This window comes from Chlorocebus sabaeus, chromosome 28 (genome assembly GCF_047675955.1).
Source record: "Chlorocebus sabaeus isolate Y175 chromosome 28, mChlSab1.0.hap1, whole genome shotgun sequence".
NCBI classification, from domain to species: domain Eukaryota; kingdom Metazoa; phylum Chordata; class Mammalia; order Primates; family Cercopithecidae; genus Chlorocebus; species Chlorocebus sabaeus.
In genome coordinates, this window is record NC_132931.1 from 8,251,296 (window position 1) to 8,278,924 (window position 27,629).

The following is a 27,629-nucleotide window of genomic DNA, read 5'->3' on the forward strand; positions in this document are numbered from 1 at the left end:
CCTGGGTTCATGCCATTCTCCTGCCTCAGCCTCCCGAGTAGCTGGGACTACAGGCGCCCGCCACCTCGCCTGGCTAGTTTTTTGTATTTTTTAGTAGAGACGGTGTTTCACTGTATTAGCCAGGATGGTCTCGATCTCCTGACCTCGTGATCCGCCCATCTCGGCCTCCCAAAGTGCTGGGATTACAGGCTTGAGCCACCGCGCCCTGCTCCATTTTTGTATTTTTATAAAAGGTTTTTTACCTGAAGCAGGGGAAAGGAGGACACAGGATAATCACTGCTTTTCAACTAAAATGGTTTTATTGAGATGTTTCGGTTGGAGGAGATACTTTTTCTGGCAGCATTTCTGACTCAGAAGGTCCCTCTGGGCCCCAGCTCTTCCCATGAGACAGTCATATTACTGTCTAATCAGCTCTGCAGAGGCCAGCCCTGGAGCAGAGGAGGATTCTGGGCCATGGAGGAGACCTACTCCGCCCTGTTCTGGTCACTACTTCTCTAAACTCTCACGCACTATTGTCCATAACAAATGACATTTCCACTGAAAGCGCATAAAGATGGCGACAGCCTTATTTCTTCCTTAGTGAACTGAAGCCCAAAGAAAGGGGAGGTCCCACTAAAGGGGAAGAGAGCCAGGGCCCCGCCCAACCAGGATGCTGAAATTAACTACATGTAATGCTTTCTGGGAGACAACACAGAAATCTCTACTCTGAAATCCAGAATATTAAATATGGCTCCCCCTCTATAAGTTAACTGGAGAAGCTTATCAATCCTTTAAGACCCCGGCAACCAACAATAGCAATTAGGAATCCAAATTCATAGCACAAAAGGACACAGATACCAGTGTTGGACAATGGTTTTGGTATGGGGACAGGGCGACAGCTTATCCTAAATCCTACGCATCCATCCATACCAGGAGCCGGGTTACCCTCGGTACCAGGTGCCTGCCCCACAAAGCCCGGGTTGGGAGAGGGCTTGGTGGCAGGGCTGCAGCTCCTGTGGGTAACTGTCCTTTCCCGGGCTGTGTGCGCCTGGCCATGTGGTCCTCAGGGTGGCTGGTTTTCCTTCCAGGAGCAACCATGGCAGGGGCTGAAAAGTTGAGTAGCTCTGGGAAATGGTCCTTGGAAAGCAGCGACAGGTCCATGAGCACAGTAGTCCCTCTTCGCCTTGACTCCTTAAATGAAGAGTAAAGTTTGTAGAAGGAGGTTTGCCTTGATCTGTATTTTGTTCCTGAGAACCAGAACCACTGGTTTGGGGCAGCTCACAGCAGCTCAACCTCCTAGACTCAAGCTATCCTCCCACCTCAGCCTCCGAGTAGCTGGGACTACACGTGTGCACCACTACACATGGCAAATTTTTGTATATTATGTGGAGACAGCGTTTCGCCATGTTGCCCACCCGTCTCCACTGCTGCCACCCCTGGCCCAGATGGCATCAGTGCCTGGGTCCTTCCTGGCCTTCCTGTACCCACTCTCCCAGTACCCATTTGTCTGCCCAACAGCCAGAGAAATTGAATTAGAAACATCCAGCCAGTCTTTTGTCCAAAACCTTCCCATTGGCCGGGTGCGGTGGCTTACTCCTGTAATCCCAGCACTTTGGGAGGCTGAGGTGGGCCGATGACCCTGAGGTCAGGAGTTCGAGACCAGCCTGACCAACATGGTGAAACCCCATCTCTACTAAAAAAAAAATTAGCCAGGTGTGGTGGCATGGGCCTGTAGTCCAGCTACTCGAGAGGCTGAGGCAGGAGAAACCTGAATCCAGGAAGCAGAGGTTGCAGTGAGCCGAGATCGCAGTGCTGCACTCCAGCCTGGGTGACAGAGCAAGACTCCTTCTCAAAAAAACAAAATAAATACAAAAAAATTAGCCAGGCGTGGTGGCAGATCTCTGTAATCCTAGCTACTCGGGAGGCTGAGGCAGGAGAATCGCTTGAACCCAGGAGGTGGAGGTTGCAGTGAGCTGAGATTATGCCGTTGCACTCCAGCCTGGGCAACAGAAATGAAAAAAAAAGAAAAAACAACCTTTCTGTCTCCCTCCCTCCCTCCCATCTCATGCAGTAAAACCCCAAGTGCTGGCCCTGCCTGGTCAGCCTCCCCACCTCCGGCCTCGACCTCCACTAGTTTCCCCTCACCCGCTCCTCCCCACCCCCGGCTTTGTTCAGACCTGTGGGGCTCATTCCACCCTGCGGCCTCTGTTGTCCCCTTTGCCTGGATGCCCTTCCCCCAGATGGGGTGAGGAAGGGAGCTCTGAAAGGCTTCTCTAGCTTTCTTCCTTAAATTGCAACACCCCGTTGTGCCCACAGCCCCACACTACTTCCTGCCCCGCTTCCCTGTTTTGTTTATCTCTGCCGGACTTACCACCAGTGAACATGCCATGTCTTCTTACCTGTTTTCTTTCTTTCTTTTTTTTTTTTTTTTTGACAGGGTCTCACTCTGTCATCCTGGCTGGAGTACAGTGGTACCATCATAGCTCACTGTAGCCTTGAACTCCTGGACTCAAGTGATCCTCCTGCCTCAGCCTCCCAAGTAGCTGGGACTACAGGTGCACACCACTATGCCCAGCTAATTTTTAAATTGTTTTGTTTTTTTGAGATAGGGTCTTGCTCTGTTGCCCAGGCTTGAGTGCAGTGGCGTGACCATAGCTCACTGCAGCGACCATGGCTCATTGCAACCTTGACCTCCCAGGCTCAAGTGATCTTCCCACCTCAGCCTCACGAGTCAGTGGGACTCTAGGGCATCCACCACCATGCCTGGCTAATTTTAAAAGTTTTTGTAGAGGCTGGACATAGTGGCACGTGCCTGTAGTCCCAGCTACTTGGAAGGCTGAGGCACGAGAATTGCTTGAACCCAGGAGGCAGAGGTTGCAGTGAGCCGAGATCACGCCACTGCACTCCAGCCTGAGTGACAGTGATACTCTGTCTCTTAAAAAAAAAAAAAAAAAAAAAAAAGTTTTTGTAGAAACAGAGGTCTTGCTATGTTGCCCAGGCTGGCCTCAAACTCAGAGGCTCAAAGGATCCTCCCGCCTCAGCCTCCCGAAGTGCTAGGATTTATAGGCATGACCACTGTGTCCGGCCCTATGTGTTTTCTCTCTCCCACCAGAACGTAAGTTCTAAGGGGTCAGGGGTTTCCTGTTCTTTATGTAGGTGTCCCCAGCACCTAGAGCAGGACTTGCCCATAGCAGGGGCCCAGTGGATACTGGTTGAATGAATGACGTGGGGCTCTGCACACTCGGCTCAAACTCCTGCACCTGCCTCTGGGGCCGACTCTTGACCGCCCAGGTTCAATGTGGTTTCCACCCTCCAGCCTGCTCACTGAGATGACGGCCTGGGTCTCCCAGATGGGGGCTCTGGGCAGCCTTCAAGGCCCTCTGGGGGTCCATCCTGCTTCCCAAGCGGTAGACCCAGCCTGGGCTTTGATGTCTGATGTCTGACCACTGGGGTTTCCATCTCCTCCTCCCCTTACTCCAAGACGTGACCTTGGGCAGGTGGCTTCACTGCTCTGTGGCTTTGGGTGCTAAGAGATGGTGCTCGTGTGAACGCTTAGCATCACACCATCTCACTGGCCTGTGGTGGCTCCTCAGTGCGTCTCAACCACTGTTACATTTCCCAATGTCCCGGCCTCCTGTCTGTTTCCAGCACTGACCGAGTGCCTGCTGGGCTGAGGCTTTGTGTGTGATGTCTGGTCTGTTTTTTTATTTGTTTATTGAGACAGAATCTCGCTCTGTCACCCAGGGTGGAGTGCAGTGGTGCGATCTCCGCTCACTGCAACCTCCGCCTCCAGGGTTCAAATGATTCTCCTGCCTCAGCCTCCCAAGTAACTGGGACTACAGGCGCCCACCACCACGCCGGCTCATCTTTTGTGTTTTTAGTAGAGATGAAGTTTCACCATGTTGGCCAGGCTGGTCTCAAACTCCTGACCTCAGGTGATCCGCCTGCCTCGGCCTCCCGAAGTGCTGGGATTACAGGCAGGAGCCACCGCGCCTGGCTGTGTGTGGGATGTCTTGTCTGAGACGGGGGCACCATGTGAGGAACTAAGTTCTGGGAGGTTGTCACTTGGTCCAAGGTGGCAGCCGGGAGGATGCAGTGGAGTTGGGAGACCCACCCGGTGCCCAATCCTTTGCCCCCGAAGTCACCAGAATTCCCTGCCTGATGCCCCTGGCCAGAACACAGGAACAGAGTCGCCAAGCTGCCCTCTTGGAGCACCCATGGGTGCACCCTGCAGCCCCCACCATGGCCCCTCCACCCACACTCTTCGGCTGTTCCCTTGGATTGGGGGTCCTGCAGCCTGGCAAGCCCTCCAGTCCTCGGCCCGCAGCAGCTGGAGAGCAGGAGCTGTACCTTTCTTCTTGGTCTGCCCTAGGCTTCTGTGGCCGCCACCTCCCCGTTCACGTAATCCGGTTCCCCGTCCTCCTCCTCGTCTGGGCTTCCCACCGGGCCAGGGGAAGCTTGTCTCTGGAGTTGCCCTGCGGACCAGCGGGCAGACAGGTCATCGAGTGGGTCACGTGGAGACACCCATAACTATTCCCCCAGACTCAGACCCCCAGACTCCACAAAACAGCCTGCGGGAAATGCCATGCCGGACAGGTCCTAGCAGTGTGTGCCTGTCCCGTCTCTGGGATTTGCCAAAGATCGTCCGGCTCTGAGAGCAGGTGAATGTGTTACTCTATGCATGCAGCTGGACGGGGCGGCCTGCCTGGGAGGACCTGACCCCACCCCGGAGGCTGGGTGGCTGTCAAGGGCCGTCCTGTGTGGTTCAAGGTCTCTGCAGCTGCCCCTGCACCCAGGCATCACTGCGGGGTTAGCTGGACTGGCTGGAGGGAAGCCCACTTTCAGCCTGCCCTTCCAGGCCAGTCCCTCAAGCCTGCCCTAAGTGGGCCGCCCTGCAGCCTCTTCTGGCCGCCTACCCATGACCCTCCTGGACTCGCGCCACTGATGGATGGATGCTGAGTTCTGATAATCCTCGGATTCCTCATCTTCTTCCGGGGAGGCCAAGGGACAGACACCAGAAGTGGGGCCAGTCTTCAGGGCCAGCGACGGGATGTGGTCCCCTCTGCAGAGGCCACCTGTGCCGTCCTGCTGGGCAACTGCAGAGTGGAGAATAGGCCCCCCTTGGCTCAGTCCCACAGAGGCACCAGGAGCCAACAGAGCCTCCTCCGAGGATACTAGGGGCAAGGCTCTACCCAAAGGTACCCGGGGATCTGAGAGCCTTTGGTTTCAAAGTAGGGGCAGCCTTTGAGCAGTGGGGAGTGCAGGGGCCAAGGAGGCCCTGGCTGGGCAGCCTCACCTGGCTCTGTGGTTTTCTGCTTGCAAATAAGCACATTCTCATAGGAATTGGCATCATCTGTAGGAGAGAGAAGAACGGGCACGGGGGTGTGGGCAGGCCCTGCAAGGCCTGGCTTATCCTCCACCTCTGTCCTGCCTTCCCTTTGCAGGGGACCTTTCCTGCCAAGCCCTAGCCCTCTGGGTCCTCTGGGACCTCAAGCTTTCTCCTGGATGAGCTTCCTAATGGGCGCTGGCCTGGCGCCCCTGTAGGCTTTTCCCTGAGCCCTGAGCTCCTTCTCTGTCTTCTTTGTTTCTTGTTGACATGGTATCCGCTCTGTCACCCAGGCTGGAGGACATTGGCAAAGTCATAGCTCACTGCAGCCTCCAACTCCTGGCTCAAACGATCCTCCTACCCCTCAGCCTCCTGAGTAGCTGGAACTACAGGCACGTACCACCGTGCCCAGCTAACTTTTACAATTTTTCCTAGAGAGAGGATCTCGCTGTGTTGCCCAGGCTGATCCCGAGCCCCTAAACTTAGGCGATCTTCCCAAAATGCTGGGATTACAGACGTGAGTCACTGTGTCCATCCTTCTCTGTCTTCTGAGATCCCCTCCAAATGCACTCGGGAGGAGGTACTCTGGGGGAAGGTTGCAATTCAGGCCCACGATGGGTGGCTGGAGGGAGGGAGGGAGGGAGGCAGGGGCAGCCTCAGGGCTCATCTCTAATCAGGAGCTTTCCCTAGAGCCACTGCCGGGAGGGGCTGGACTCTTCCAGACAGGGTGGGGCAGGCTGGGGACCCTTGGCTCGGGGACCCAGGCTGAGTGTGGCACCTCAGCGCCTGGCACCCCATCTTGGTCTTGTAATGGGGAAGCTGGGCTCTGACCGATGCCCCACCCAAAATCCATCAGTGATGTTGGGGTCCTACGAAATGAGCACTGCTGGCCTGGTGGGGTGGCTCACGCCTGTAATCCCAGCACTTTGGGAGGCCGAGGCAAGTGGATCACCTGAGGTCAGGAGTTGAAGACCAGCCTGGCCAATACGGTGAAACCCCGTCACTACCAGAAATACAAAAAATTAGCCAGGCGTGGTGGCGGGTGCCTGTAATCCCAGCTACTTGGGAGTCTGATGCAGGAGAATTGCTTGAACCTGGGAGGTGGAGGTTGCAGTGTACCAAGATTGTGCCACTGCACTCAGCCTGGGTGACAGAGCAAGGCTCTGTCTCAAAAAAAAAAAAAAAAAACAATGGAGGTGGCAGTGGGGGTATAGAAGAGGACCCCCCAACACATACCCAGCATGGTCCAGGCAGGAGCCAGGTCAGGCAGCTGGATTCAAGCCCCGGGCCCATGCACCTCTCAGCAGGCTCCTCCCACCCTGAGTCCTCAGTTGCCCTTTTTTTTTTTTTTTTGGTTTTTTTTCTTTTTTGAGATGGAGTCTTGCTCTGTTGCCCAGAGTGCAACAGCATGATCTCAGCTCACCGCAGCTTCCGCTCCCAGGTTCAAGCGATTCTCTTGTCTCAGCCTCCCGACTAGCTGAGATTACAGGCATGCACCACCATGCCCGGCTAATTTTTTTTTTTTTTTTTTGGTATTTTTGTAGAGACTAGGTTTCACCATGTTGGCCACACTGGTCTTGAACTCCTGACCTCAGGTGATCCACCCACCTTGGCCTCCCAAAGTGCTGGGATTACAGGCGTGAGCCACCGTGCCCAGCCTCTCAGTTGCCCTTTCTATAAAGCAAAGGCATTCAGGGACCAAGGTTCTGGTGGCCTCAGAGCCTGCAGGGATCACCATCCCGGGTACCTTCTGGGCTTAGGAGGAGATGCTCAGTCCTCGTTGACAAGGACCTGGCCTCCCCCGACCTCCCCGAGCCAGCCCTCTAGTTCCCTGCCCCTGTGGCCCACTCCTGTCTCCCACGCCTGTGCCCACAGCTCCCACGCTGACCCGCATGCCCCCTCGCCCTCCTTCGCCCCTGCCTGCAGCACCAGCCTCCTGTCCACCCAGCCGGCTTTGCCAATTCACCTGAACCCAGGCCCAGCCTCCTCTCCTGCTGGAGGTATGGCTTCTGCCCTGAGCTCCCACTCTACTTCCTCCCCCACCACTGGCTTTGTCCTTCACCTCACCTTCCGGGGGCTTCCGGAACCGCCCCCAGTTGTAATACTCCATGGCAATGGGGTCTCTGGCCAAGAGAACATACACAGCACAGGTTTCAGGGAAGGCTGGAGGTCGAGTTGGGGGGCTCTGTAGGGGGACGGTGAGGCCAGGGCTGCTCCCACCATTGCTCATCATGGGGGTCTGCCAGGATCTCCTCTCTGATTCCCCCACCCCTACTTCCTGGGACCCCTGAGCCACGGGGGGGGGCTGGAGGGCGTGGCCAGCCGCCTGGTTGGAGCCACCTTTTGTGTGTGTGTGTGTTTTGTTTTGTTTTTTTTTGAGGCAGAGTCTCTGTCATCCAGGCTGGAGTGCAATGGCATGATCTCAGCTCACTGCAACCTCAGCCTCCCAGGTTCAAGCGATTCTCCTGCCTCAGCCTCCCAAGTAGCTGGGATTACAGGTATGCACCACCATGCCTGGCTAATTATTTTTAGTAGAGACGGGGTTTCACCATGTTGGCCAGGCTGGTCTCGAACCCCTGGCCTCAGGTGGTCTGCCTGCCTCAGCCTCCCAAAGTCCCGGGATTGCAGGCACGAACCACCGCACCTGGTGAGCCACCTTGCTTTGTGACCTTAGGCCAGTCCCCGTAGTTGGCCCATCTGTAAGATGATGCAACACCCTGGAGGGGTTCTGGGTGTCCTGTAGCTTGTCTTTGGGTGATGCTGAATGAGTCTCCATCCCCCACCCCTGACACCCTGTGTCCCAGAGCAGGGCCAAGTCTGGTCCCACAAAGCCAGGGTCGCCTGAGAGACGACAGTGTCACCCAATGCTTGCCTGTCAGGAGAAGGAGGGGAACCTGGATGTTCTAGTGCAAGAGGGTGGTTCCTGGACCAGGAAGCCCAGGGCTGTGGCAGGCAGGTGGGGCAGGGGGAGAGGCGGGGCAGGGGGAGAGGCGGGGCAGGGGGAGAGGTGGGGCAGGGGGACGGGACCAAGGTCACTCACATGTAACCTTCCTCTGACCCGTGTCTGCTTCCTGCGGGAGGAGGCGAGAATCAGGCCTGAGCCCATGGGCTGTGGCCCCCACTGCGGCCTCCCCCTTTCCCCAGCAGCCCACCTACCTTTGCTGAAGTTCTGGTACCTGCAAGACGCTGGATCTGGAAGAAAGGCCCAGCTCATCACTCTCTCCCCTGGCCCCCGCTTTCCACCCAGCTCGGGCGCTGCAGCCCAAGGCAGGGCGAGCTATTTCCCGTGTCTGAGCCTTTGCAATGCTCCCTGTCCCTTCAGTGGGGCATGTGCGAGTGTGCACCCTCCCCCTGCCAGGCCGATTCCAGGAGCCCGCCCTGCCCCAGCCTGTGTGTCTCTCCTGGGGAGGTCTCGCCTGGCTCCACAGCCCCCACTGCACAACGCCTGTCCCACGGGGTGTTCGCCTGTCTTAGTCCCAGCTTGGCTGGGCCTGTCCCTGTCCCTGCCCTGTGCCACTCACCCTCCAGGCCTGGGGAGAATTGCAACAGCTTGTCCTTCCTGCAGGGAGGGGGAAGGAGCAGGTTGAAGGAGGGGCCGTAGCGGAGATGCCCCCCGGGATACATCCCCTATACACCCTGGTGGGGCCTTCATAGCTGAGCCCTGGAGCTCTGGGGCCCAGGGAGGGAGGGAGGTCTTGACCTGGGCTCACCAGGTAGGGACCTACAGGACTTTCCTCCTTGTCACTTCCTGGGGGGCTGTGACCTACCTTGTGGGTGCTGTGTCCTCCAGGGGTCCTGGCCATGCCTGTCCGACCACTGCAAAGGGCAAGAAGTGGGGTGTTGGCTGGGCCTCCAGGCTAGCCCAGCCCCCTCACCCCATCATCCCCCCACATCAGGCCTGGCCATGGTCTTACGGCAATGGCGACCGAGAGAACTTGATAGGGACACCCCCAACCCAGAGCCCAGCCCGGGGGCCCTTGGAGACTCACAGGCGTAGGTCCAGGACCCTGTGAAGCTCTGTTGGTCCTCACGCCTGGAAATGCATGGGCTGTGCTGAGCCTGGGCCTGGCCTCCCACAGTCCAAGGACACAGGGACAGGAGAGAGGGACAGGCAGGGACGAGGAGGGAGAGCAGAGGGACGGACCAGCGTGACAGCAGGGAGGAACCGCTGTCCTTTCAGGCCTCAGACTCACAGCTCCCCCTGCTACCCCCATTCTCTGGCCCCTCTGTGCCCTGGGTGCCCACCCCTCACACAGGGTCCTGGGCTAGAGCCTGGCTCTCAGCCAGACCCATCCCCCACATGGCCTCAACAGGGCCACATCCTGCCGGGGGGTCCCAGGCCCCTGGAGACGGGTCAGGAGGGATCTGTGGACAGGGCTAAGGAGGCAGCCCTGAGATTCTGGGGCATAAGGGTGAATGAAGGCAGGTGATGAGGAATCCAGAAGTGACTTGGGGTAAAACATTTCAGGCAGGAGTGACAAAGAGGCTGCCTCCCACCTGCTGGTCCCAGGAGTGTTTGCAATTCCTTAAAAAAGCACACACTCAAGGCCCGGTATGGTGGCTCACGCCTGTAATCCCAGGGCTTTGGGAGGCCAAGGCAGGCGGATCACCTGAGGTCGGGAGTTCAAGACCAGCCTGACCAACATGGAGAAACCCCGTCTCTACTAAAAATACATAAATTAGCTGGTTATGGTGGCACATGCCTGTATTCCCAGCTACTCGGGAGGCTGAGACGGGAGAATCACTTGAAGCCAGGAGGTAGAGGTTGCAGTGAGCCAAAATCATTCTACTGCACTCCAGCCAGAACAAAAGAGTAAATGTGACTCCATCTCTAAATAAATAAAGAAATAACAGACTATTCCTAACCTTCCTTGCACCAAAGTGTGGCCATGGATTAAGCTCTGGTCTATGAGATTCAAGCCAAGGTTGTTGATATTTCCAATAAATCTTTTTAAAGGGGGTCACTGGCAACTGGGAGACACCCTTTGTATCCTTGTTCATTCTTTCTTCCTGCTGCTGGGAATGCAGAGATGAGGGCCGGCGCCCCAGCTGCCATCTTGGACCATGAGCTGCTCTTGAAAATGGAAGCCACCATTACAGGTGATGGAGTGGATTCGCTCATTATTAAAGCAGGTTTGGTGGCTCCTCCTCTGAACCAGAATGGGTACCTGGCCCAGCCTTCCAAACTCCTGGAAGACTGGGGCTCAGGGTGACCTGATTTAGGAGAGATACCCTAAATCCACAGGAGAGAGTCAGATGTGGCTTCCTGGGAGAAAAACAGAGGAACGGAGCCTGTGCTCACAGCAGTCACTTCATGCAGACTGGTGGGACTGAGCCCAACTGAGGTGACAGATGGAGAGGCAGGCAAAGGCATTCCAGGGAGGGGACCGAACAGCTCCCCTTCCGCCTCCCACATGGGGACCCTGGGTCTGGCCCTGACCATCTGTGGCTCTAAGATCAATCGGGGGGCCGGGGGTGGGCAGGTCCTGAGAGAAGAGGGGAGGGGGGAAGTGTCCGAGGAGTCAAGGGCGTGGGGGGCATCGGGGGAGGTTGCAGGCAGGCCAGAAAGCCACGTGGCCAGAAAGACCCAGAAAGGTCTAGCCCTGGCCCACATTGAGCAAGGATGGGAAGATTCTATTTTCAAATCTCACTGTGGTTTTTCAGTTGCAAAAGGAAATGAGGAAGGATGTGTGGCGTGCGTGTGTGGGTCATGAGTGGCTGCTCGGGGGTGCACGTGGACCTCCAAGGTCTCCTGGGCTCACAGCAAGTCATTCTCTTAAAGGACACCTGTGGCTACTGCCCATGTACCCAGGCTGTTTTGGGTTTTAGCCCTAGCCTGCAGTGTCGAACCCACTGCCCTTTCCTGGGTCTTTCTCACAGTCCTTCCCTCGTCCCCCAAGGGACTTGCCCACATCCTCCCCAGAGCTCCAGCAGCTTCTCCCAGGGGAGACTCCAACAACGTTCACATTTCACCCTGTGCTGGGGTCTCTGTCTCTTGCATTGCAGGGGGAGAGCGGACTAGCCCTGGGGGATTGGAGTCAAAGGGAGGCTGAAGACACAGGTGCCTGGACTTCTTTTTTTTTTTCTTTTCTTTTTTTCTTTTTCTTTTTTTTTTTCTGAGATGGAATCTCGCTTTTTCGCCCAGGCTAGAGTGCAGTGGCACAATCTCAGTTCTCTGCAACCTCTGTCTCCTGGGTTCAAGTGATACTCCTGCCTCAGCCTCCAGAGTAGCTGGGAGTACAGGCACCCATCACCATGCCCGGCTAATTTTTGTATTTTAGTAGAGACGGGGTTTCACCACGTTGGCCAGGCTGGTCTCGAACTCCTGACCTCAGGTGATCCACCTGCCTCGGTCTCCCAAAGTGCTGGGATTACAGGCGTGAACCATCGCGCCTGGCCAGATGCCTGGACTTCTAGAGGGGTTCACAGGAAAGCTGTGAGGAACTTCTAGAGGGGTTCACAGGAAAGAGTGGCTAGCTCCACAGCCCAGGCATCCCCGCCTCTCAAAGCCCTCCATAACCCAAGCTGCAGCAGGGCCTGGACAGCCCCCGGGCACTTCCTCTCCCTTCTCTGATGGCTAAGAACCTGCTAGAGCCTGGCACGGAGGAGGTGTGAGTGAAGGGGTGAAGGACAGGGTGCCAGGAATTCCCTTGGGGACGCTCATGCCCAGGGCACGTGAATACACCAGGCTAGGGACATCGAGGCAACTCACAAACTTCTCTGCTGGTAGATTTTCTCTGACCGCTTTGCACCTGCAAGAACAGGCCAGGATTAGCAAAGGGTCCGGGAGCAGCTGCGAAATGAGGTCAGACACCCCCCGCCATGTCTTGTCTCCCAGCAGGACTCAGACAGGACTTGGGGGCCAAACTGTCAATCATCACCGGCCACCTGACATTAAAGAGTATTTGGGGCCGGGCGCGGTGGCTCAAGCCTGTAATCCCAGCACTTTGGGAGGCCGAGATGGGCGGATCACGAGGTCAGGAGATCAAGACCATTCTGGCGAACACAGTGAAACCCCGTCTCTACTAAAAAATACAAAAAACCAGCCGGGCGAGGTGGTGGGCGCCTGTAGTCCCACCTACTCGGGAGGCTGAGGCAGGAGAATGGCGTGAACCCAGGAGGCGGAGCTTGCAGTGAGCTGAGATCCCGCCACTGCACTCCAGCCTGGGTGACAGAACGAGACTCCGTCTCAAAAAAAAAAAAAAAAAAAAAAAAAGAGTATTTGGGACGGGGTGTGGTGGCTCACTCCTGTAATCCCAGCACTTTGGGAGGCCGAGGCAGGAGGATCACCTGAGGTCAGCAGTTCGAGACCAGCCTGGCCAACATGGGGGAAACCCCGTCTCTACTAAAAACACAAAAATTAGCCGGGTGTGGTGGCGGGCACCTGTGGTCCCAGCTACTCAGGGGGCTGAGGCAGGAGAATCGCTTGAACCCGAGAGGCAGAGGTTGCAGTGAGCCGAGATTACGCCACTGCACTCCAGCCTGGGAGAGCAAGGCTCTGTCTCAAAAAACAAAAACAACAACAAAAAAACCTATATTTGCTCACCCTCTTTCAGAAGAGGAGAGGCTGGAAAAGTGGATGCCACAGGCAACCTCGCCTCCCCTCCCTTGTCTGGGGCAATTTCTCTGGCCCGATATCGCAGTTGACCTGGCAAAACCAAAGCCCACAGGTGCACCTCACCATTGTCTTCAGGGGGCAGTTTAGGGGTTCAGGGCTTAATCATGAGGTTCACCTGACCACCCCTTCTGACCACAGCCACGTCTGGGCCTGAGACGGTCTCTGAGATCCACCATCCACGCCTTCTCCCCATCATGCTCCCGGGACCCCCGCCTACCTGGGCGTGAGCAGCGCACACACAAGCTGGCTGCCACACCCAACAGCACCAGCAGCGCTGCTCCGGGCCACAGCAGTTCAGTCCCTGAGCTCATGTCGGCTCCTGGTGTTGCCTCCTGTGATGCTGAAATGGGAGGTGCCCGTGAGCAAGGGGCCCCTTTTTCAGGAATCCCACCCTACACCCGCATGTGCTCGGACAGCCTCATACCGGAGCCCAGGCTGCAGAAACACCACCGCGCTCCCCGCTCCTGCACTGGGCAGGGACAGAACCAGTCCTGGTCACCCCATGTGACCCCAAACCAACACCTATGCCCCAGGGGCCATCTTCACCCTTGATAAGTGCTGGAAGGTTCTGGTGGCCCACAAGACGGCCCCATGTGCACACACACAGCCCTACACACAGCCTCCCTTAATCCAGACAACTGCCCTTTGAAGATGAGGTTCACTGCATTTCACAAATCGAGAAACTGAGGCCAGAGAACTCACGTCTGCTAAGTGGAAAGACGAGATTCAGGCCCCAGTGTCCTGTCCCCAACCCTGGCTCTGCCCATCAACCCACAGTGGGTTGCCTCCAGTAAACCACCCCGGCTGCTGGAGGTGACAGTCTGTGGCCACCACTCACACAGAAGCACCCGGAGGCCCTTGCCCACCCCGGAGCAACTCAGGGCCCCTCTATGCTTCCCAGGACCCCTCTCTGCCCACCTCCTGCCTTGGGGTCCCCTCAGGACCTGGGAATGGGGCTTCCTTTCCTGAAACAACTGCAAACCCTGATTCTGCCTGTGGTGGGGGCTGGGAGGAGGGAGGTTGGGGAAGGCTTCTTGGAGGAGGTGGCCCAACAGCATGAGGTGGAGAAAGGTGATCCGCAGAGGGATGGGGCCCTAGCGCACTGCTGCAGGGGGCTGGGATGAAATTAGCTGGGATGCCAAGGCTGGGCTGAAGACAGGATGTTCGGGGGGAGCCCTGAATCCCTGGCTGGCACCTGGCCAGCTTCTTGGTCTGTGGCTGGTCCCAGCCTTGGAGCCACGGCGTGATGACCAGGCCTCAGCAAAACACACGCACACCACCCACCGTGGCCTGGTGAATGGAAGGGTGGCCCTCTCCAGTGGGCTTCCAATAGCTGTTGCAACTAGAAACAGACCCGGGCCAGGCGCGGTGGCTCACGCCTTTCATCCCAGCACTTTGGGAGGCCAAGGCAGGGAGGATCGCTTGAGGTCAAGAGCTTGAGACTAGCCTGGGCAACATGGTGAAATTCTGTCTCTACAAAAAAAAATACAAAAAAGGCTGGGCGCGGTGGCTCACGCCTGTAATCCCAGCACTTTGGGAGGCTGAGGCAGGTGGATCACGAGGTCAGGAGATCGAGACCACCCTGGCTAACACACTGAAACCCCGTCTCTACTAAAAATACAAAAAAAAATTAGTTGGGTGTGATGGCGGGCACCTGTAGTCCCAGCTACTCAGGAGGCTGAGGCAGGGTCACCCGTAGTCCCAGCTACTCGGGAGGCTGAGGCAGGAGGATTGCTTGAACCCAGGGAGATCCAGGCTACAGTGAGCTGTGATCATGCCACTGCACTCCAATCTGGGCAACAGAGCGAGACTGTTTCAAAAAATAATAATAAGGAGACCTGGCCCCCTGGAGATGGCGGAGGACAGAGTTGAGGGTGGTGGGGTCTCTGAAGGGGTTGAGCATGGCGGGCATTTGTGGAACCAACACTCCCGAGTGTCCACTGTCCCCCACCCCAGTGTTCTTCCCACCCTGGCCACCAGTGAGGAGGGTTTCTCCCCATCCCACAGCCGGGGAAGGTGAGGCTTGGAGCAGTAAACAGGACTTAAAAGGAGGCGCTCCAGCTGGGTGCAGTGGCTCACGCCTGTAATCCCAGCGCTTTGGGAGGCCAAGGTGGGCAGATCATGAGGTCAGGAGTTTGAGACTAGCCTGACCAATATGGTGAAACCCCATCTCTACTAAAAATACAAAAATTAGCCAGGTGTGGTGGCTCACGCCTGTAATCCCAGCTACTCAGGAGTCTGAGGCAAGAGAATCGCTTGAACCCGGGAGGCGGACCTTGCAGTGAGCCGAGATCACACCACTGTACTCCAGCCTGGGCAACAGAGCAAGACTCCATCTCAAAAAAAAAAAAAAAAAAAAAAATGCCCAGGCACGGTGGCTCATGCCTGTAATCCCAACACTTTGGGAGGCTGAGGCGGGTGGATCATGAGGTCAGGAGTTCAAGACCAGCCTGGCCAAGATGGTGAAACCCCGTCTCTACTAAAAAAATGCCAAAAATTAGCCAGGTGTCGTGGTGGTGGTGGGTGCCTGTAATCCCAGCTACTCAGTAGGCTGAGGCAGAGAATTGCTTGAACCCGGGAGGTGGAAGTTGCAGTGAGCTGAGATCCCACCATTGCACTCCAGGCTGGGCAACAAGAGTGAAACTCCATCTCAAAAAAAAAAAAAAAAAAAGGAGGAGTTCCACGCTGCCTACCTCCTGCCTTGGGATCCCTGAGGCCCACCAGGACGTGGGCTGTCCCCCTTGAAAGCTGGGTGGCTTGGGACAAGTCTCAGGACCTCTCTGGACTTCCCAAATCCCTGCGGTAAGATGATGCGGAATCTCCACGCGGCCCTGAGCCATGGTCAGGGGCCCATCACAGAGAAGCCACCGGGCGTCTCCCCAAAAGCCAAGTGAGTCAGTGGGAACAAGTGAATTTCCAAGCCGTGTGACTGGCACGACCCACGTCACCCCGGGAGGTTGTCCAAGAAAAGCTCTGCTCTCTCCTCCCCATGGCCCGCCTGGGCACTGCCCTTCTCCCTCCCCGAATCTCACCTTGCCTCAGTGCCCCCAACCCAGGGTGCACCCCCAACCCCTCCAGCACGACCCCTCATCTCAGGCTTGTGAGGTTGGAGCACCTTGTCTTGGGGGAGGGCTCATGGGACCAAATCTAGCCTGTGCCTGAGAGCCCCCAGCCTCAGTTTTCTCATCTATAAAACGGGGTCGGGCTGGGTACAGGGACTCACACCTGTAATCCCAATACTTTGGGAGGCCAAGATGGGAGGATCACTTGGGTTTGAGACCAGACTGGCCAATGTGGTGAAACCCTGTTTCTACTAGAAATACAAAAATTAGCCAGGCGTGGTGGCACAAGCCTGTAATTCCAGCTACTTGGGAGGCCGAGGCATGAGAGTTGCTTGAAACCGGGAGGCAGTGAGTTTCAGTGAGCTGAGATCACAGCAGTGCACTCCAGCATGGGAGACAGAGTGAGACTCCATCTCAATAATAATAATAAATAAATAAATAAATAAATAAAATGGGATTAGGCTGGGTGTGGTGGTTCACGCCTGTAATCTCAACACTGGGAGGCCAAGACAGGAGGATCACTTGAGGCCAGGAGTTCGAGACCAGCCTGGGCAATGTAACAAGGCCCTGTCTCTACAAAAAAAGTGAAAAAAATTAGGCAGGCACAATGGTGCATGCCTGTGGTTCCAGCTACTCAGTACACTGAGGCAAGACAATCACTTGAGCCCGGGAGTTGGAGGCTGCAGTGAGCCAAGATCGCACCACTGCACTCCAGCCTGGGTGACAGAGGAAGACCCCTTCTCTAAAAACAAAAAGTAAAATTTAACAAACAGTCGTTTGTCTGCCCCCAGACTGAATACATCCTGTGCTGTTGGCCAGGTGCGGTGGTTCACGCCTGTAATCCCAACACTTTGGGAGGCTGAGGTGGGCAAATCACCTGAGGTCAGGAGTTCAAGACCAGCCTGGCCAACATGGTGAAACCCTGTCTCTACTAAAAATAAAAAAATTAGGCTGAGCGCAGTGGCTCACGCCTGTAATCCCAGCACTTTGGGAGGCCGAGGCGGGCAGATCACGAGGTCAGGAGATCGAGACCATCCTGGCTAACATGGTGAAACCCTGTCTCTACTAAAAATACAAAAAATTAGCCAGGTGTAGCGGCGGGCGCCTGTAGTCCCAGCTACTCGGGAGACTGAGGCAGGAGAGTGGCGTAAACCCGGGAGGCGGAGCTTGCAGTGAGCCAAGATCGCGCCATTGCACTCCAGCCTGGGCGACAGAGCAAGACTCCATCTCCAAAAAATAAAAAATAAACAAAAAATAAAAAATTAGCCAAGTGTGGTGGCACGTGCCTGTAGTCCCAGCTACTTGGAAGGGTAAGGCAAGAGAACTGCTTGAACCCAGGAGGTGGAAGTTGTAGTGAGCCAAGATCACGCCACTGCACTCTAGCCTGGATGACAGAGTGAGACTCTGTTTAAAAAATAAAAAAATAAAACTTCTGTGCTGTCTCTGTGTCTCTGTGTCTCTCTGTCTCTGTCTCCCTCTCTGTGTGTGTCTCTGTCTCGCTCTTACTTTCACTCTTCCATGTAGGTTCTGAAAGCAAGTGGGGGGAGGTGGAGGGAGCGGAGGGTGGGCCCTCTGAGGCCCCCAGGGGCCGGCAGGAGTGGGCGGGGTGGGGAGTGGGGGCTGCCACAGACCACAGTTCTGCAGAGGCCAAAATAGCACTAAAGGGAAGTGGGCAGTTTTCATATGAACAAAGATTGCCAAGAGCCGGCTTCGGGGAAGCTCTCGGGGCTGGGCTGGAGGACACTCAAGACCACCCTGCCTGTTCTCCCAGCCGAGCTGTGTGGTTGGGGACACTGGGGTGGGGGAGGGGGCGGCCTGGCTTGAAGCCCTGGACAGCTTTATCCACTGAACTCTGCTCTGGTGTCTGTTGGTTTTTTCATTTTAATTTTATTGGTTTTTTTTTTTTAAGAGATGGGAGTCTTACTATGTTGCCCAGGCTGGTCTCCAGCTCCTGACTTCAAATGATCCTCCCGCCTTGGCCTCCCCAAATGCTGGGATAACAGGTGTGAGTCACCGTGCCAGGCTGGTCCTGTTGCTTTTTCCAAATAACTTTTGGCTTCAAATGAGGCTGGCTGGGAAGGGGGGAGGCGGGTGGGTGCAGCAGGGGCCTGAGCAGCCCTAGTCCCAGGGACAGAGCTGAGGGCCAGGCAGGGGGCTGGGCAGGGAGGCAGCGGGGGCTCTCCACCTGACCTGGGGCAGGACCTGGGCCCTGGTCTGTATCTCACCATTTTTCCCTGACCTGTGTAGGGGGTTACAGTCCCATTTCATGGATGAGGAAACCGAGGCTCCCAGCCCAGGGCAGCCACTGTTTTGGCTCTCGGCTGCCCTTCACCAGTCTCTGGCAATGATGGGACCACCCTGGGATGTCCCAAAGCTGTGCAGGCTGGACAGGGGAAGGCGAGGGCAGGAGAGTGGCCAGAAGCCCAGAAACAAACTGATTCCTGAAGTGCCACAGGATCTGGTGCCAGGGCGGGAGTGGCACTGCGGGAGGGGGTGCCAGGCATCCAGGCCTCTTCCCACCCCACCCAGTGGGGCCAGGAGCTCCTGGGGGATGGGGGACAGCCTAAGGACTGAGGCACCTCTGGGAAAGGCTTACCTGAGAGTCCAGGGCTCCTCACCGCGGCCGTCCCATCCTGAGCCCGCACACCTGCCCGAGCTGATGCCAACACCACTGACACTGGCGGGCGGGCAGGGCGGGCTTCCTGCCAGCCACTGAATCATCCGTACATCCGCTGCTCTGCCGGACAGGCTCAGCTATGAAGCGGGTGGGGGGGCGGGGGAGGGAGGGGAGATAGGGGAAGGGGGTGGGAAAGAGAGAGAGGGAAAAAGAGAGAGGAGAGAGAGAGGCAGAGAGGGTGGGAGAGAGAGAAGAGAGGGGGAGAAAGAGGTGGGGGAAGAGAGAGACAGAGGGGGAGGGAGAGAGAGAGGACAGAGAGAGAGGACAGAGAGAGAGAAGAGAAACAAAGTGAGAGCGAGAAAGAGAAGAAAGAGAGATAGGGCCGGGCGAGGTGGCTCACGCCTGTAATCCTAGCACTTTGAGAGGTCGAGGCGGGTGGATCACCTAAGGTCAGGAGTTCGAGACCAGCCTGGCCAACATGGTGAAACCCCGTCTCTACTAAAAATACAAAATTAGCTGGGTGTGGTGGCGTGCATCTGTAATTCCAGCTACTCAGGAGGCTGAGGCAGGAAAATCGTTTGAATCTCAGAAGCGGAGGTTGCAGTGGGCCGAGATTACACCACTGCACTCTAGCCTGGGCGACAGAGCGAGACTCTGCCTCAGAAAACAGAAGGAAAAAGAGAGAGAGACACAGAGAGCAGAGAGACACAAAGAGAACAGGAAAATACGGACACACACTAAACACACACATAAACACAAAAAGTCACACAGAGAGGAAGAGAGATACGCTCCAACAGACAGGGAACAAGATAATGAAAGTGAGGTACTCCCGCAGACGGCAGACATGGAGACACACACAGGCAGACATTCACACCCATGGGCCGGGCACGGTGGCTCACACCTGTAATCCCAGCACTTTGGGAGGCCGAGGCAGGCAGATCATGAAGTCAGGGTTCGAAACCAGCCTGACCAACGCGGTGAAACCCCAACTCTACTAAAAATACAAAAATTAGCCGGGCATGGTGGTGGGTGCCTGTAATCCCAGCTACTCAGGAGGCTGAGGCAGGAGAATTGCTTGAACCCGAGAGGCAGAGGTTGCAGTGAGCCGAGATCTGGCCACTGCGCTCTAGCCTGGGTGACAGAGCGAGACTTCATCTCAAAAAAAAAAAAAAAAAAAAAAAAGACACACACAGGCAGAAATTCACACCCACGGGCCAGGCGCGGTGGCTCACGTCTGTAATCTCAACACTTTGGGAGGCCGAAGCGGGAGAATCACCCGAGGTCTGGAGTGCAAGACCAGCCTGGCCAACATGGTGAAACCCCATCTCTACAAAAAATTTAAAAATTAGCTGGGCATGAGATGGACCAAGAGACACAGAGAGAGACACACAGAAATAAACAGAGAGAAAGAGAGCCACAGACTGTCAGAGACACACGCAGAGGGGGAGACAGAAAGATACAGGGAGATAGAGGCCAGGTGTGGTGGCTTGCACCTGTAATCCTAACACTTTTGGAGGCCAAGGCAGGAGGATTGCTTAAGAACAGGAGTTTGAGACCAGCGTGGACAACAGAGCGAGAGCCCATCTCTAAAACAATTTTTTTTTTTTTTTTTTGAGAAGGAGTCTCGCTCTGTCGCCCAGGCTGGAGTGCAGTGGCCGAATCTCAGCTCACTGCAAGCTCCGCCTCCCGGGTTTAGGCCATTCTCCTGCCTCAGCCTCCCGAGTAGCTGGGACTACAGGCGCCTGCCACCTCGCCCGGCTAGTTTTTTGTATTTTTTGGTAGAGACGGGGTTTCACTGTGTTAGCCAGGATGGTCTCGATCTCCTGACCTCGTGATCCGCCCGTCTCCGCCTCCCAAAGTGCTGGGATTACAGGCTTGAGCCACCGCGCCCGGCCAACAATTTTTTTAATTAGCTGGGTGTGGTGGCACGCACCTGTAGTCCCAGTGTTTTGGGAGGCCAAAATGGGAGGATTGCTTGAGCCCAAGAGTTGGAGGCTGCAGTGAGCCATGATCGTGCCACTGCACTCCAGCCTGGGGGACAGAGCAAGACTCTGTCTGTAAAAACAATAAATAGGCTGGGTGTGGTGGTGAAACCCCATCTCTACTAAAAATACAAAAATTAGGCCGGGCGTGATGGCTCAAGCCTGTAATCCCAGCACTTTGGGAGGCCGAGACGGGTGGATCACGAGGTCAGGAGATCGAGACCATCCTGGCTAACACGGTGAAACCCCCTCTCTACTAAAAAAAAAATACAAAAAACTAGCCGGGCGAGGTGGCGGGCGCCTGTAGTCCCAGCTACTCGGGAGACTGAGGCAGGAGAATGGCGTGAACCCGGGAGGCGGAGCTTGCAGTGAGCTGAGATCCGGCCACTGCGCTCCAGCCTGGGCGACAGAGCGAGACTCCGTCTCAAAAAAAAAAAAAAAAAAAAACAAAAAACAAAAATTAACCGGGTGTGGTGGTGCGTGCCTGTAGTCCCAGCTACTCGGGAGGCTGAGGCAGAAGAATCACTTGAGCCCAGGAAGCGGAGGTTGCAGTGAGCCGAGATTGCGCCACTGCACTCCAGCCTGGGCGACACAGTGAGATTCCATCAAAAATAATAATAATAATAATAATAATATTTAATGAATAGCTCGATAGCCTTGGGGAGCTGTTTAATGGTCAATAGCACAAGGCACTCCACCCACTTGCGCGATGTCGCTTTATTGACCTCAGGTGCCAGAGCGTCCTGGGCTCCACAGGGAACTGTCTCACTCAGTCCTCACATCTATGTGGATGGCAGCCACGGTATCCACCCCAGGGCTGGGCACAGGAGCGGCGCTGGGCAGGAGTGGGCTGTGGTCCCTCTGCCTGTGCTGTGAGCCGTTCTCTGCACCCCCTGACGCCAGGAGCCTCATCTGTGCAGTGGAGGGATGAGAACCGCAGGGCTGGGGTGGAGCAGGGCTTGCTGTCCTTCCTTCTCCCACCCTTCAGCGCCCTCTCCATCCGCAGCCTCTGACACGTGTGCCGTCCACTCCTCCACCTGTCTTCGGTCACTTATTCCACCTGCCCTGCCCTCGTGGCCTCTGCAGGGGTCTCTCTGTCCCTACCCTGCCCACCCGTGTCCCGCATCCTTTGCCTCTGTGTCTGTCTCATCCTCTGAGACTCTTGCTGTCTGACCTTCTGTCTCTATTCCTTGCTCTCTTCTTTCTTTCTTGAGACAGGGTCTCACTCGGTCCGGAGGTGAAGTTGGATTTGAACTCAGATCCCAAAGCCTGGCTTCCTTGCTGGGACCCCCTGTCTGGCTCCTCCTCACACAATGGGAACAAGCTTGCATCAGTTTCCCTCCAGCCCCAGACTATGCACCTGGACAGGGGTTACCTACTTTCCCCTTTTTATTTATTTATTTATTTATTTTGAGATGGGGTCACACCTGGTCACCCAGGCTGGAGTGCAGTGGTGCAATCTCAGCTCACTGCAACCTCTGCCTCCCAGACTCAGGATCCTCCCACCTCAGCCCCCAGAGTTAGCTGGAATCCCAGGTGCGTGCCACCACGCCCAGCTAATTTTTTTTTTTTTTTTTTTTTTTGCAGAGACGGTCTCGCTGTGTTGCCCAGGCTGGTCTTGAACTCCTGGCCTTAAGCGATCCTCCATCCTCAGTCTCCCAAAGTGCTGGGATTACAGGCGTGAGGCCACCGAGCCTGGTCCCATTGAATCTGGTGTCTATCCTACCTCTTGGAGACACCAGGCAAGAGCATGACAGTCCTCCAGCTCCTAAATGTCTGGCATTTCAGAACCTGAGCCCCCAGTTCTGGACGACTCTAGGCCCAGGACCCTGGCTCTGGGGTTCCAGTCTCAGCTTGGGGCTAGGTTTCTCTTTCAGCCTTGGCGGCGGTGTCCCGGCCAGGCCAGGAGAGGTGGCCGCTGAGACGAGAGGCTGGGTCCGCTGCTGCCACCTCGTGGAGAAGGAGGGTAGCACATGCTCCAGGGGCTGGTTCTGAGAGTTCCTGCAGGCTTCCGTGACAGGAGCTCACCCTGCCTCCGTGGCGGGACTAGGACTGAAGCTAGGGCCATCAGATGCCCAAACCTGTGCCTGTGCAAGCAACCGCCACCCTCCCTTGTTCCATCCAGCAATGCCAAGTGCACTGGATTCAGGACCACGTTTCCTTCCCACGGTAACCGGTAAGAAGAGAGAGGGTCACAGAGCTGAAGCTGGATTTGAACCCAGACCCCAAAGCCTGGCTTCCTCACTGGGACTCCCTGCCTGGCTCCTCCTCACACAATGGGAACAAGCGTGCATCAGCTTCCCTCCAGCCCCAGACTAGGCACCTGGACAGGGGTCCTTCCTTCCTTCCTTCCTTCGTTCCTTCCTTTCTTTCCTTTCTTTCTTTTCCAAAATGTGTTTATTGAGATGGTTTCCCACTCATCTTGATTCAGAGTGCTTTTAGTGCTGCTTCCTCCTAAAGGAACATCCTTCTGTAAGCCTTGCTTTTCCTCCTGTAGGCTGGCAGAGGACAGTGGAGCAGCCAACACACAAAACTACCGTTTGCGCATGGCTAAAGACCGTGGTGACTGTATAGCATCCTGGGCATTTCATACCCACGAAGTCGGAATTGGGGCTCCGCACCAGGCGTTTCTTCTTGTGTTTCCTCTTCTCTTCTGGGGAGGGATGAAGGAGATCCTTTGCGAGAGGCATGTTCTCGTGTGGGTAGGTCGTCACCGCCGGAAAAAGCTGTTCTTTTTCTTTCGTTTTTTTTTCTTTCTTTTTTTTTTTTTTTAAGATGGGGTCTTACTTGGTCACCCTGGCTGGAGTGCAGTGGGGTGATCTCAGCTCACTGCAAACTCTGCCTCTCGGGTTCAAGCGATTCTTCTGCCTCAGCCTCCTGAGTAGTTGGAATTACCGGCACCTGCCACTCCACCTGGTTAATTTTTTATACTCTACGTAGAGACGGGGTTTCACCATGTTGGACAGGCTGGTCTTAAACTCCTGGATTCAAGTGATCCGCCTGCTCAGTCTCCCAAAGTGCTGGGATTACACTGCACGTAGTCTCTTCTGGTTTTTTGTTTTGTTTTGTTTTGTTTTTGACAGGATGTTGCTCTGTCACCCAGGCTGGAGTGCAGTGGCAAGATCATAGCTCACTGCAGCCTCCAACTCCCAGGCTCAAATGATCCTTCCACCTCTGCCTCGCCTGAAGGTGGAACTACAGGCACACACCACCATGCCTGGCTCATTTTAAAACTTTGTAGTGATGGGGTCTCACTGTATTGCCCAGGCTGGTCTTGAACTCCTGGGCTCAAGCAATCCTCCCGCCTTAGCCTCCCAAAGTGCTGGGATTACAGGTGTGAGCCATCGCACCCAGCACACTGGCTCTGTTCTAGCTCCCTGCTTCCTTCACGAGCTTGGGCACTGGTAGGTGCTGGAGGGGAATGGTCTGTGAAAGGGCCTCATATGCAAAACGATCTTACAGACGGAAGCGTGGTCTTTTTTTTTTTTTTTTGGAGATGGAGTCTCACTCTGTCACCCAGGCTGGAGTGCAGTAGCATGATCTCCACTCACTGTTCCCTCTGCCTCCCGGGTTCCAGCGACTCTCCTGTCTCAGCCTCCCTAGTAGCTGGGATCACAGGCACCTGCCACCACACCCAGCTAATATTTGTAGTTTTAGTAGAGACTGGGTTTCACCATGTTGGCCAGGCTGGTTTTGAACTCCTGACCTCAGGTGATCCACCTGAGTCAGTTTCCCAAAGTGTTGGGATTACAGGCATGAGCCACAGCACCCAGCCAAGAAGTCTGGTCTTGCACAGCTTGGAGAGGGGTAGATCTCTGCACTGTTGTTGTCCAGACCCAGGGCTTGCCTGTCATAGGGAAAGAGGATGTGTGTTCCAGCAAGACAATGAGAGGCAGCCCTCCGGAACAGGCAAGAATGCTATATGCCTCTCAGTCTATAATTTGTGTGATAGCATCAAGGTTGACATGCTTTTACCCTAGGGGCAGTAAATAAAGTAGGGGCCTGGCAGGCTGGCTCACACCTGTAATCCCAGCACTTTGGGAGGCTGAGGCAGGAGGATCGAGCCCAGGAGTTCAAGACCAGCCTGGCCAACATGGCAAGACCCGGTCTCTACAAAACATTATAAAAATTAGCCGGGTATGGTGCGCACCAGGAGCTATGATCGCACCACTTCTCTCCAGCCTGGGGTGACAGAGCGAGTCCATACTCAAGATGTTTTCTGGAATAGATGAGAAAAAGACAGTGGAGCAATTAAGGGGACTCGCCCCATAACCAAAAAGGAGAGGAGTTTCACTTTGCCTGGGAAGAGATCTAAACTGGCGACTGGGGGTCAGGTCTTTCAAAGGCCACCAATAGTGCATTGGGTTGCTGGTCTGTTTCTCCTTGTCCGCCCCAGCTGGGATCAGATCATTGCACATTTGTCTCCAGGTAACAATAACTAGGTGTTGTGGGCCTCCCTTCTTGAGCCGTACAGACTTGCTTCGCCCCTTTCCCTTTGGTTAACAGCTGGTCCTGGTGTGATCTCTTCCCTTCCCTCCTTTCTTCCCTCCCTCCCTGCCTCCCCTCCCACTTTCCCTTTCTCCCTCCCTCTCTCCTTCCCTCTCTCCCTCCTTCTCTCTTTCCTTCCCTCCCTCTTTCCCTTCCTCCCTCCTTCCTTCCCTCCCTCCCTCTCTGCCTCCCTCCTTCCTTCCCTCCCTACCTCATTCCCTCCTCTCCTTCCCTCATTCCTTGCCTCCCTCCCTTTCTTTCCTTCCCTCCCTGTCTTTCCCTTCCTCCCTTCTTCCTTCCTTCTCTCCCTCCCTCTCTGCCTCCCTCCTTCTTTCCCGCCCTCCCTGCCTCCCTCCTTCCCTCCCTTCCTTTCCTTCCTTCCCTCCCTCCCTTCTTTCCTTTCTTCCCTCCCTCCTTCCTTCCCCCTCCCTCCTTCCTTCCCTCCCTCCTTCCTTCCCTCTTCTCCTTCACTCCCTCCCTCCTTCCTTCCCTCCCTCCCTCCTTCCTTCCCTCTTCTCCTTCACTCCCTTCCTTTTCCTTCCTTCCCTCCCTCCTTCCTTCCCTCTTCGCCTTCACTCCCTTCCTTTTCCTTCCTTCCCTCCCTCCCTCCTTCCCTCTTCTCCTTCACTCCCTTCCTTTTCCTTCCTTCCCTCCCTCCCTCCTTCCCTCTTCTCCTTCACTCCCTTCCTTTTCCTTCCTTCCCTCCCTCCTTCCTTCCCTCTTCTCCTTCACTCCCTTCCTTTTCCTTCCTTCCCTCCCTCCTTCCTTCCCTCTTCTCCTTCACTCCCTTCCTTTTCCTTCCTTCCCTCCCTCCCTCCTTCCTTCCTTCTTTCCTTCCTTTTCTTTGTTCACTTTTTTCTTTCCCTCCCTCCCTCCCTTCCTTCCTACCTTCCTTTTCTTCCTTTTTTTTTCTTTCTCTCTCTCTTTTCCCTCCCCACCCTCTTTTTTTTTTTTTTTTTTTTTTTAGAGACTCTGTCTCACTCTGTCACCCAGGCTGCAGTGCACTGCTGTGGTCTCAGCTCACTGCAGCCTCAGCCTTCTGGGCTCAAGCAACTCTCCTACTTCAGCCTCCTGAGTAGCTGGGGCTACGGGTACGCACCACTGTGCCCAGCTAATTTTCTTTATTTTTTTGCAGAGATAGGTCTCATTCCATTGCCCAGGCTGGTCCTGAACTCTCGGACCCAAGCGATCCTCATGCCTCAGCCTCCCAAAGTGCTGGGATTACAGAACGAACACACCTAAGCCTTCCCTTTTTAATTTTTTTTTTTTTTTAAACCCGTATCCCTAAAGTTGCCTGGGACATCCTTCCCTTTTGAGAGCAGAACCGCTCCTGCCACAGAAAACAAAAGCCCAGTGCTTGCAGCCTTCAGCAGAATTATTGGATAGAGGAAAAACGTTTAAACAGCTGCCGACAGAAAGCTTAGCCACAAGTGGGGTGCGGCTGTGGGACACTGGTGGGATGGTATTAGGTTGGTGCAAAAGTAATTGTGGTTTTTACCATCACTTTCAATGCACGGCTGCACCTGTAAATCCCAGCTACTCGGGAGGCAGAGGCTTGAACCCTGGAGGTGGAGGTTGCAGTGAGCTGAGATCATGCCACTGAACTGCAGCCTGGGTGACAGAGTGACACTCTGTCTCAAAAAAAAAAAAACACCAAAAAACACAAACTAGACAGTTCATGTTCAGCTGCATAAATTCTAGTACACTTAGGTTTTTTTTTTTGTTTTTGTTTTTGTTTTTTTTCCGACAACTCAATTGTTTTTGGTATATTACATTATTTTTTTAAACTGTGATATACATAACAAATGCTAGGCCGGGCGCGGTGGCTCACGCTTGTAATCCCAGCACTTTGGGAGGCCGAGGCAGGTGGATCACCTGAGGTCAAGAGTTCAAGACCAGCCTGACCAACATGGAGAAACCCTGTCTCTACTAAAAATACAAAATTAGCCGGGGTGGTGGCACATGCCTGTAATCCCAGCTACTTGGGAGGCTGAGGCAGGAGAATCGCTTGAGCCTGGAAGGCGGAGGTTGCGGTGAGCCGAGATCGCACCATTGCACTCCAGCCTGAGCAAACAGAGCGAAACTCTGTCTCAAAACAAAAACAAAAAACAAAAGACAAAAAAACACAAAACACAAATGCTGGCAAGGATGTGAAGGGAACTCTTGTACGCTATTGGTGGGAACATAAATTACTACACCCACTATGGAAAACAGTTTGGAGGTTCCTCACAAAACTAAAAATGGAGCTACCATATGATCCAGCAATCCCACTGCTGGACATACACCCCAAAGAAAGGAAATGTGTACATTGAAGAGATACCTGCACTGACATGTTTACTGCACCACTGTTCACAACAGCCAAGATTTGGAAGAAATCTGAGTGTCCATCAACAGAAGAATGGAAAAAGAAAATGTGGTATTTATACACAAAGGAGTACTATGCAGCCATCGAAAAAGAATGAGATCCTGCCATTTGCAATGACGTGGATGGAACTGGAGATCATGATGCTAAGTGAAATAAACCAGGCACAAAAACACAAACATCGCATGTTCTCAC

The 27,629-nt window shown here is 55.1% G+C and overlaps 2 protein-coding genes across 2 annotated transcripts; both read right to left on the minus strand.

The window, feature by feature from the left end:
- Positions 1 to 283: 283 nt before the first annotated feature.
- On the minus strand, positions 284 to 18,702 carry LAT2 (linker for activation of T cells family member 2). The gene is made up of 13 exons (XM_008018322.3): positions 18,582 to 18,702; positions 13,141 to 13,263; positions 12,018 to 12,057; positions 9,295 to 9,338; positions 9,073 to 9,121; positions 8,827 to 8,864; positions 8,462 to 8,497; positions 8,346 to 8,376; positions 7,373 to 7,428; positions 5,276 to 5,332; positions 4,896 to 5,075; positions 4,330 to 4,454; positions 284 to 1,170 (listed from the first exon to the last, which is right to left on the minus strand). The coding sequence occupies exons 2-12, from the start codon at positions 13,232 to 13,234 to the stop codon at positions 4,348 to 4,350; spliced, it is 732 nt and encodes a 243-aa protein (XP_008016513.2). The 5' UTR covers positions 13,235 to 13,263; positions 18,582 to 18,702; the 3' UTR covers positions 284 to 1,170; positions 4,330 to 4,347.
- A 3,939-nt stretch (positions 18,703 to 22,641) lies between these two features.
- Positions 22,642 to 23,305, minus strand: LOC119621380 (small ribosomal subunit protein eS27-like). Its single transcript, XM_037990511.2, has one exon. The coding sequence runs from the start codon at positions 23,272 to 23,274 to the stop codon at positions 23,023 to 23,025; it is 252 nt and encodes an 83-aa protein (XP_037846439.2). The 5' UTR covers positions 23,275 to 23,305; the 3' UTR covers positions 22,642 to 23,022.
- Between the last annotated feature and the right edge of the window lie 4,324 nt (positions 23,306 to 27,629).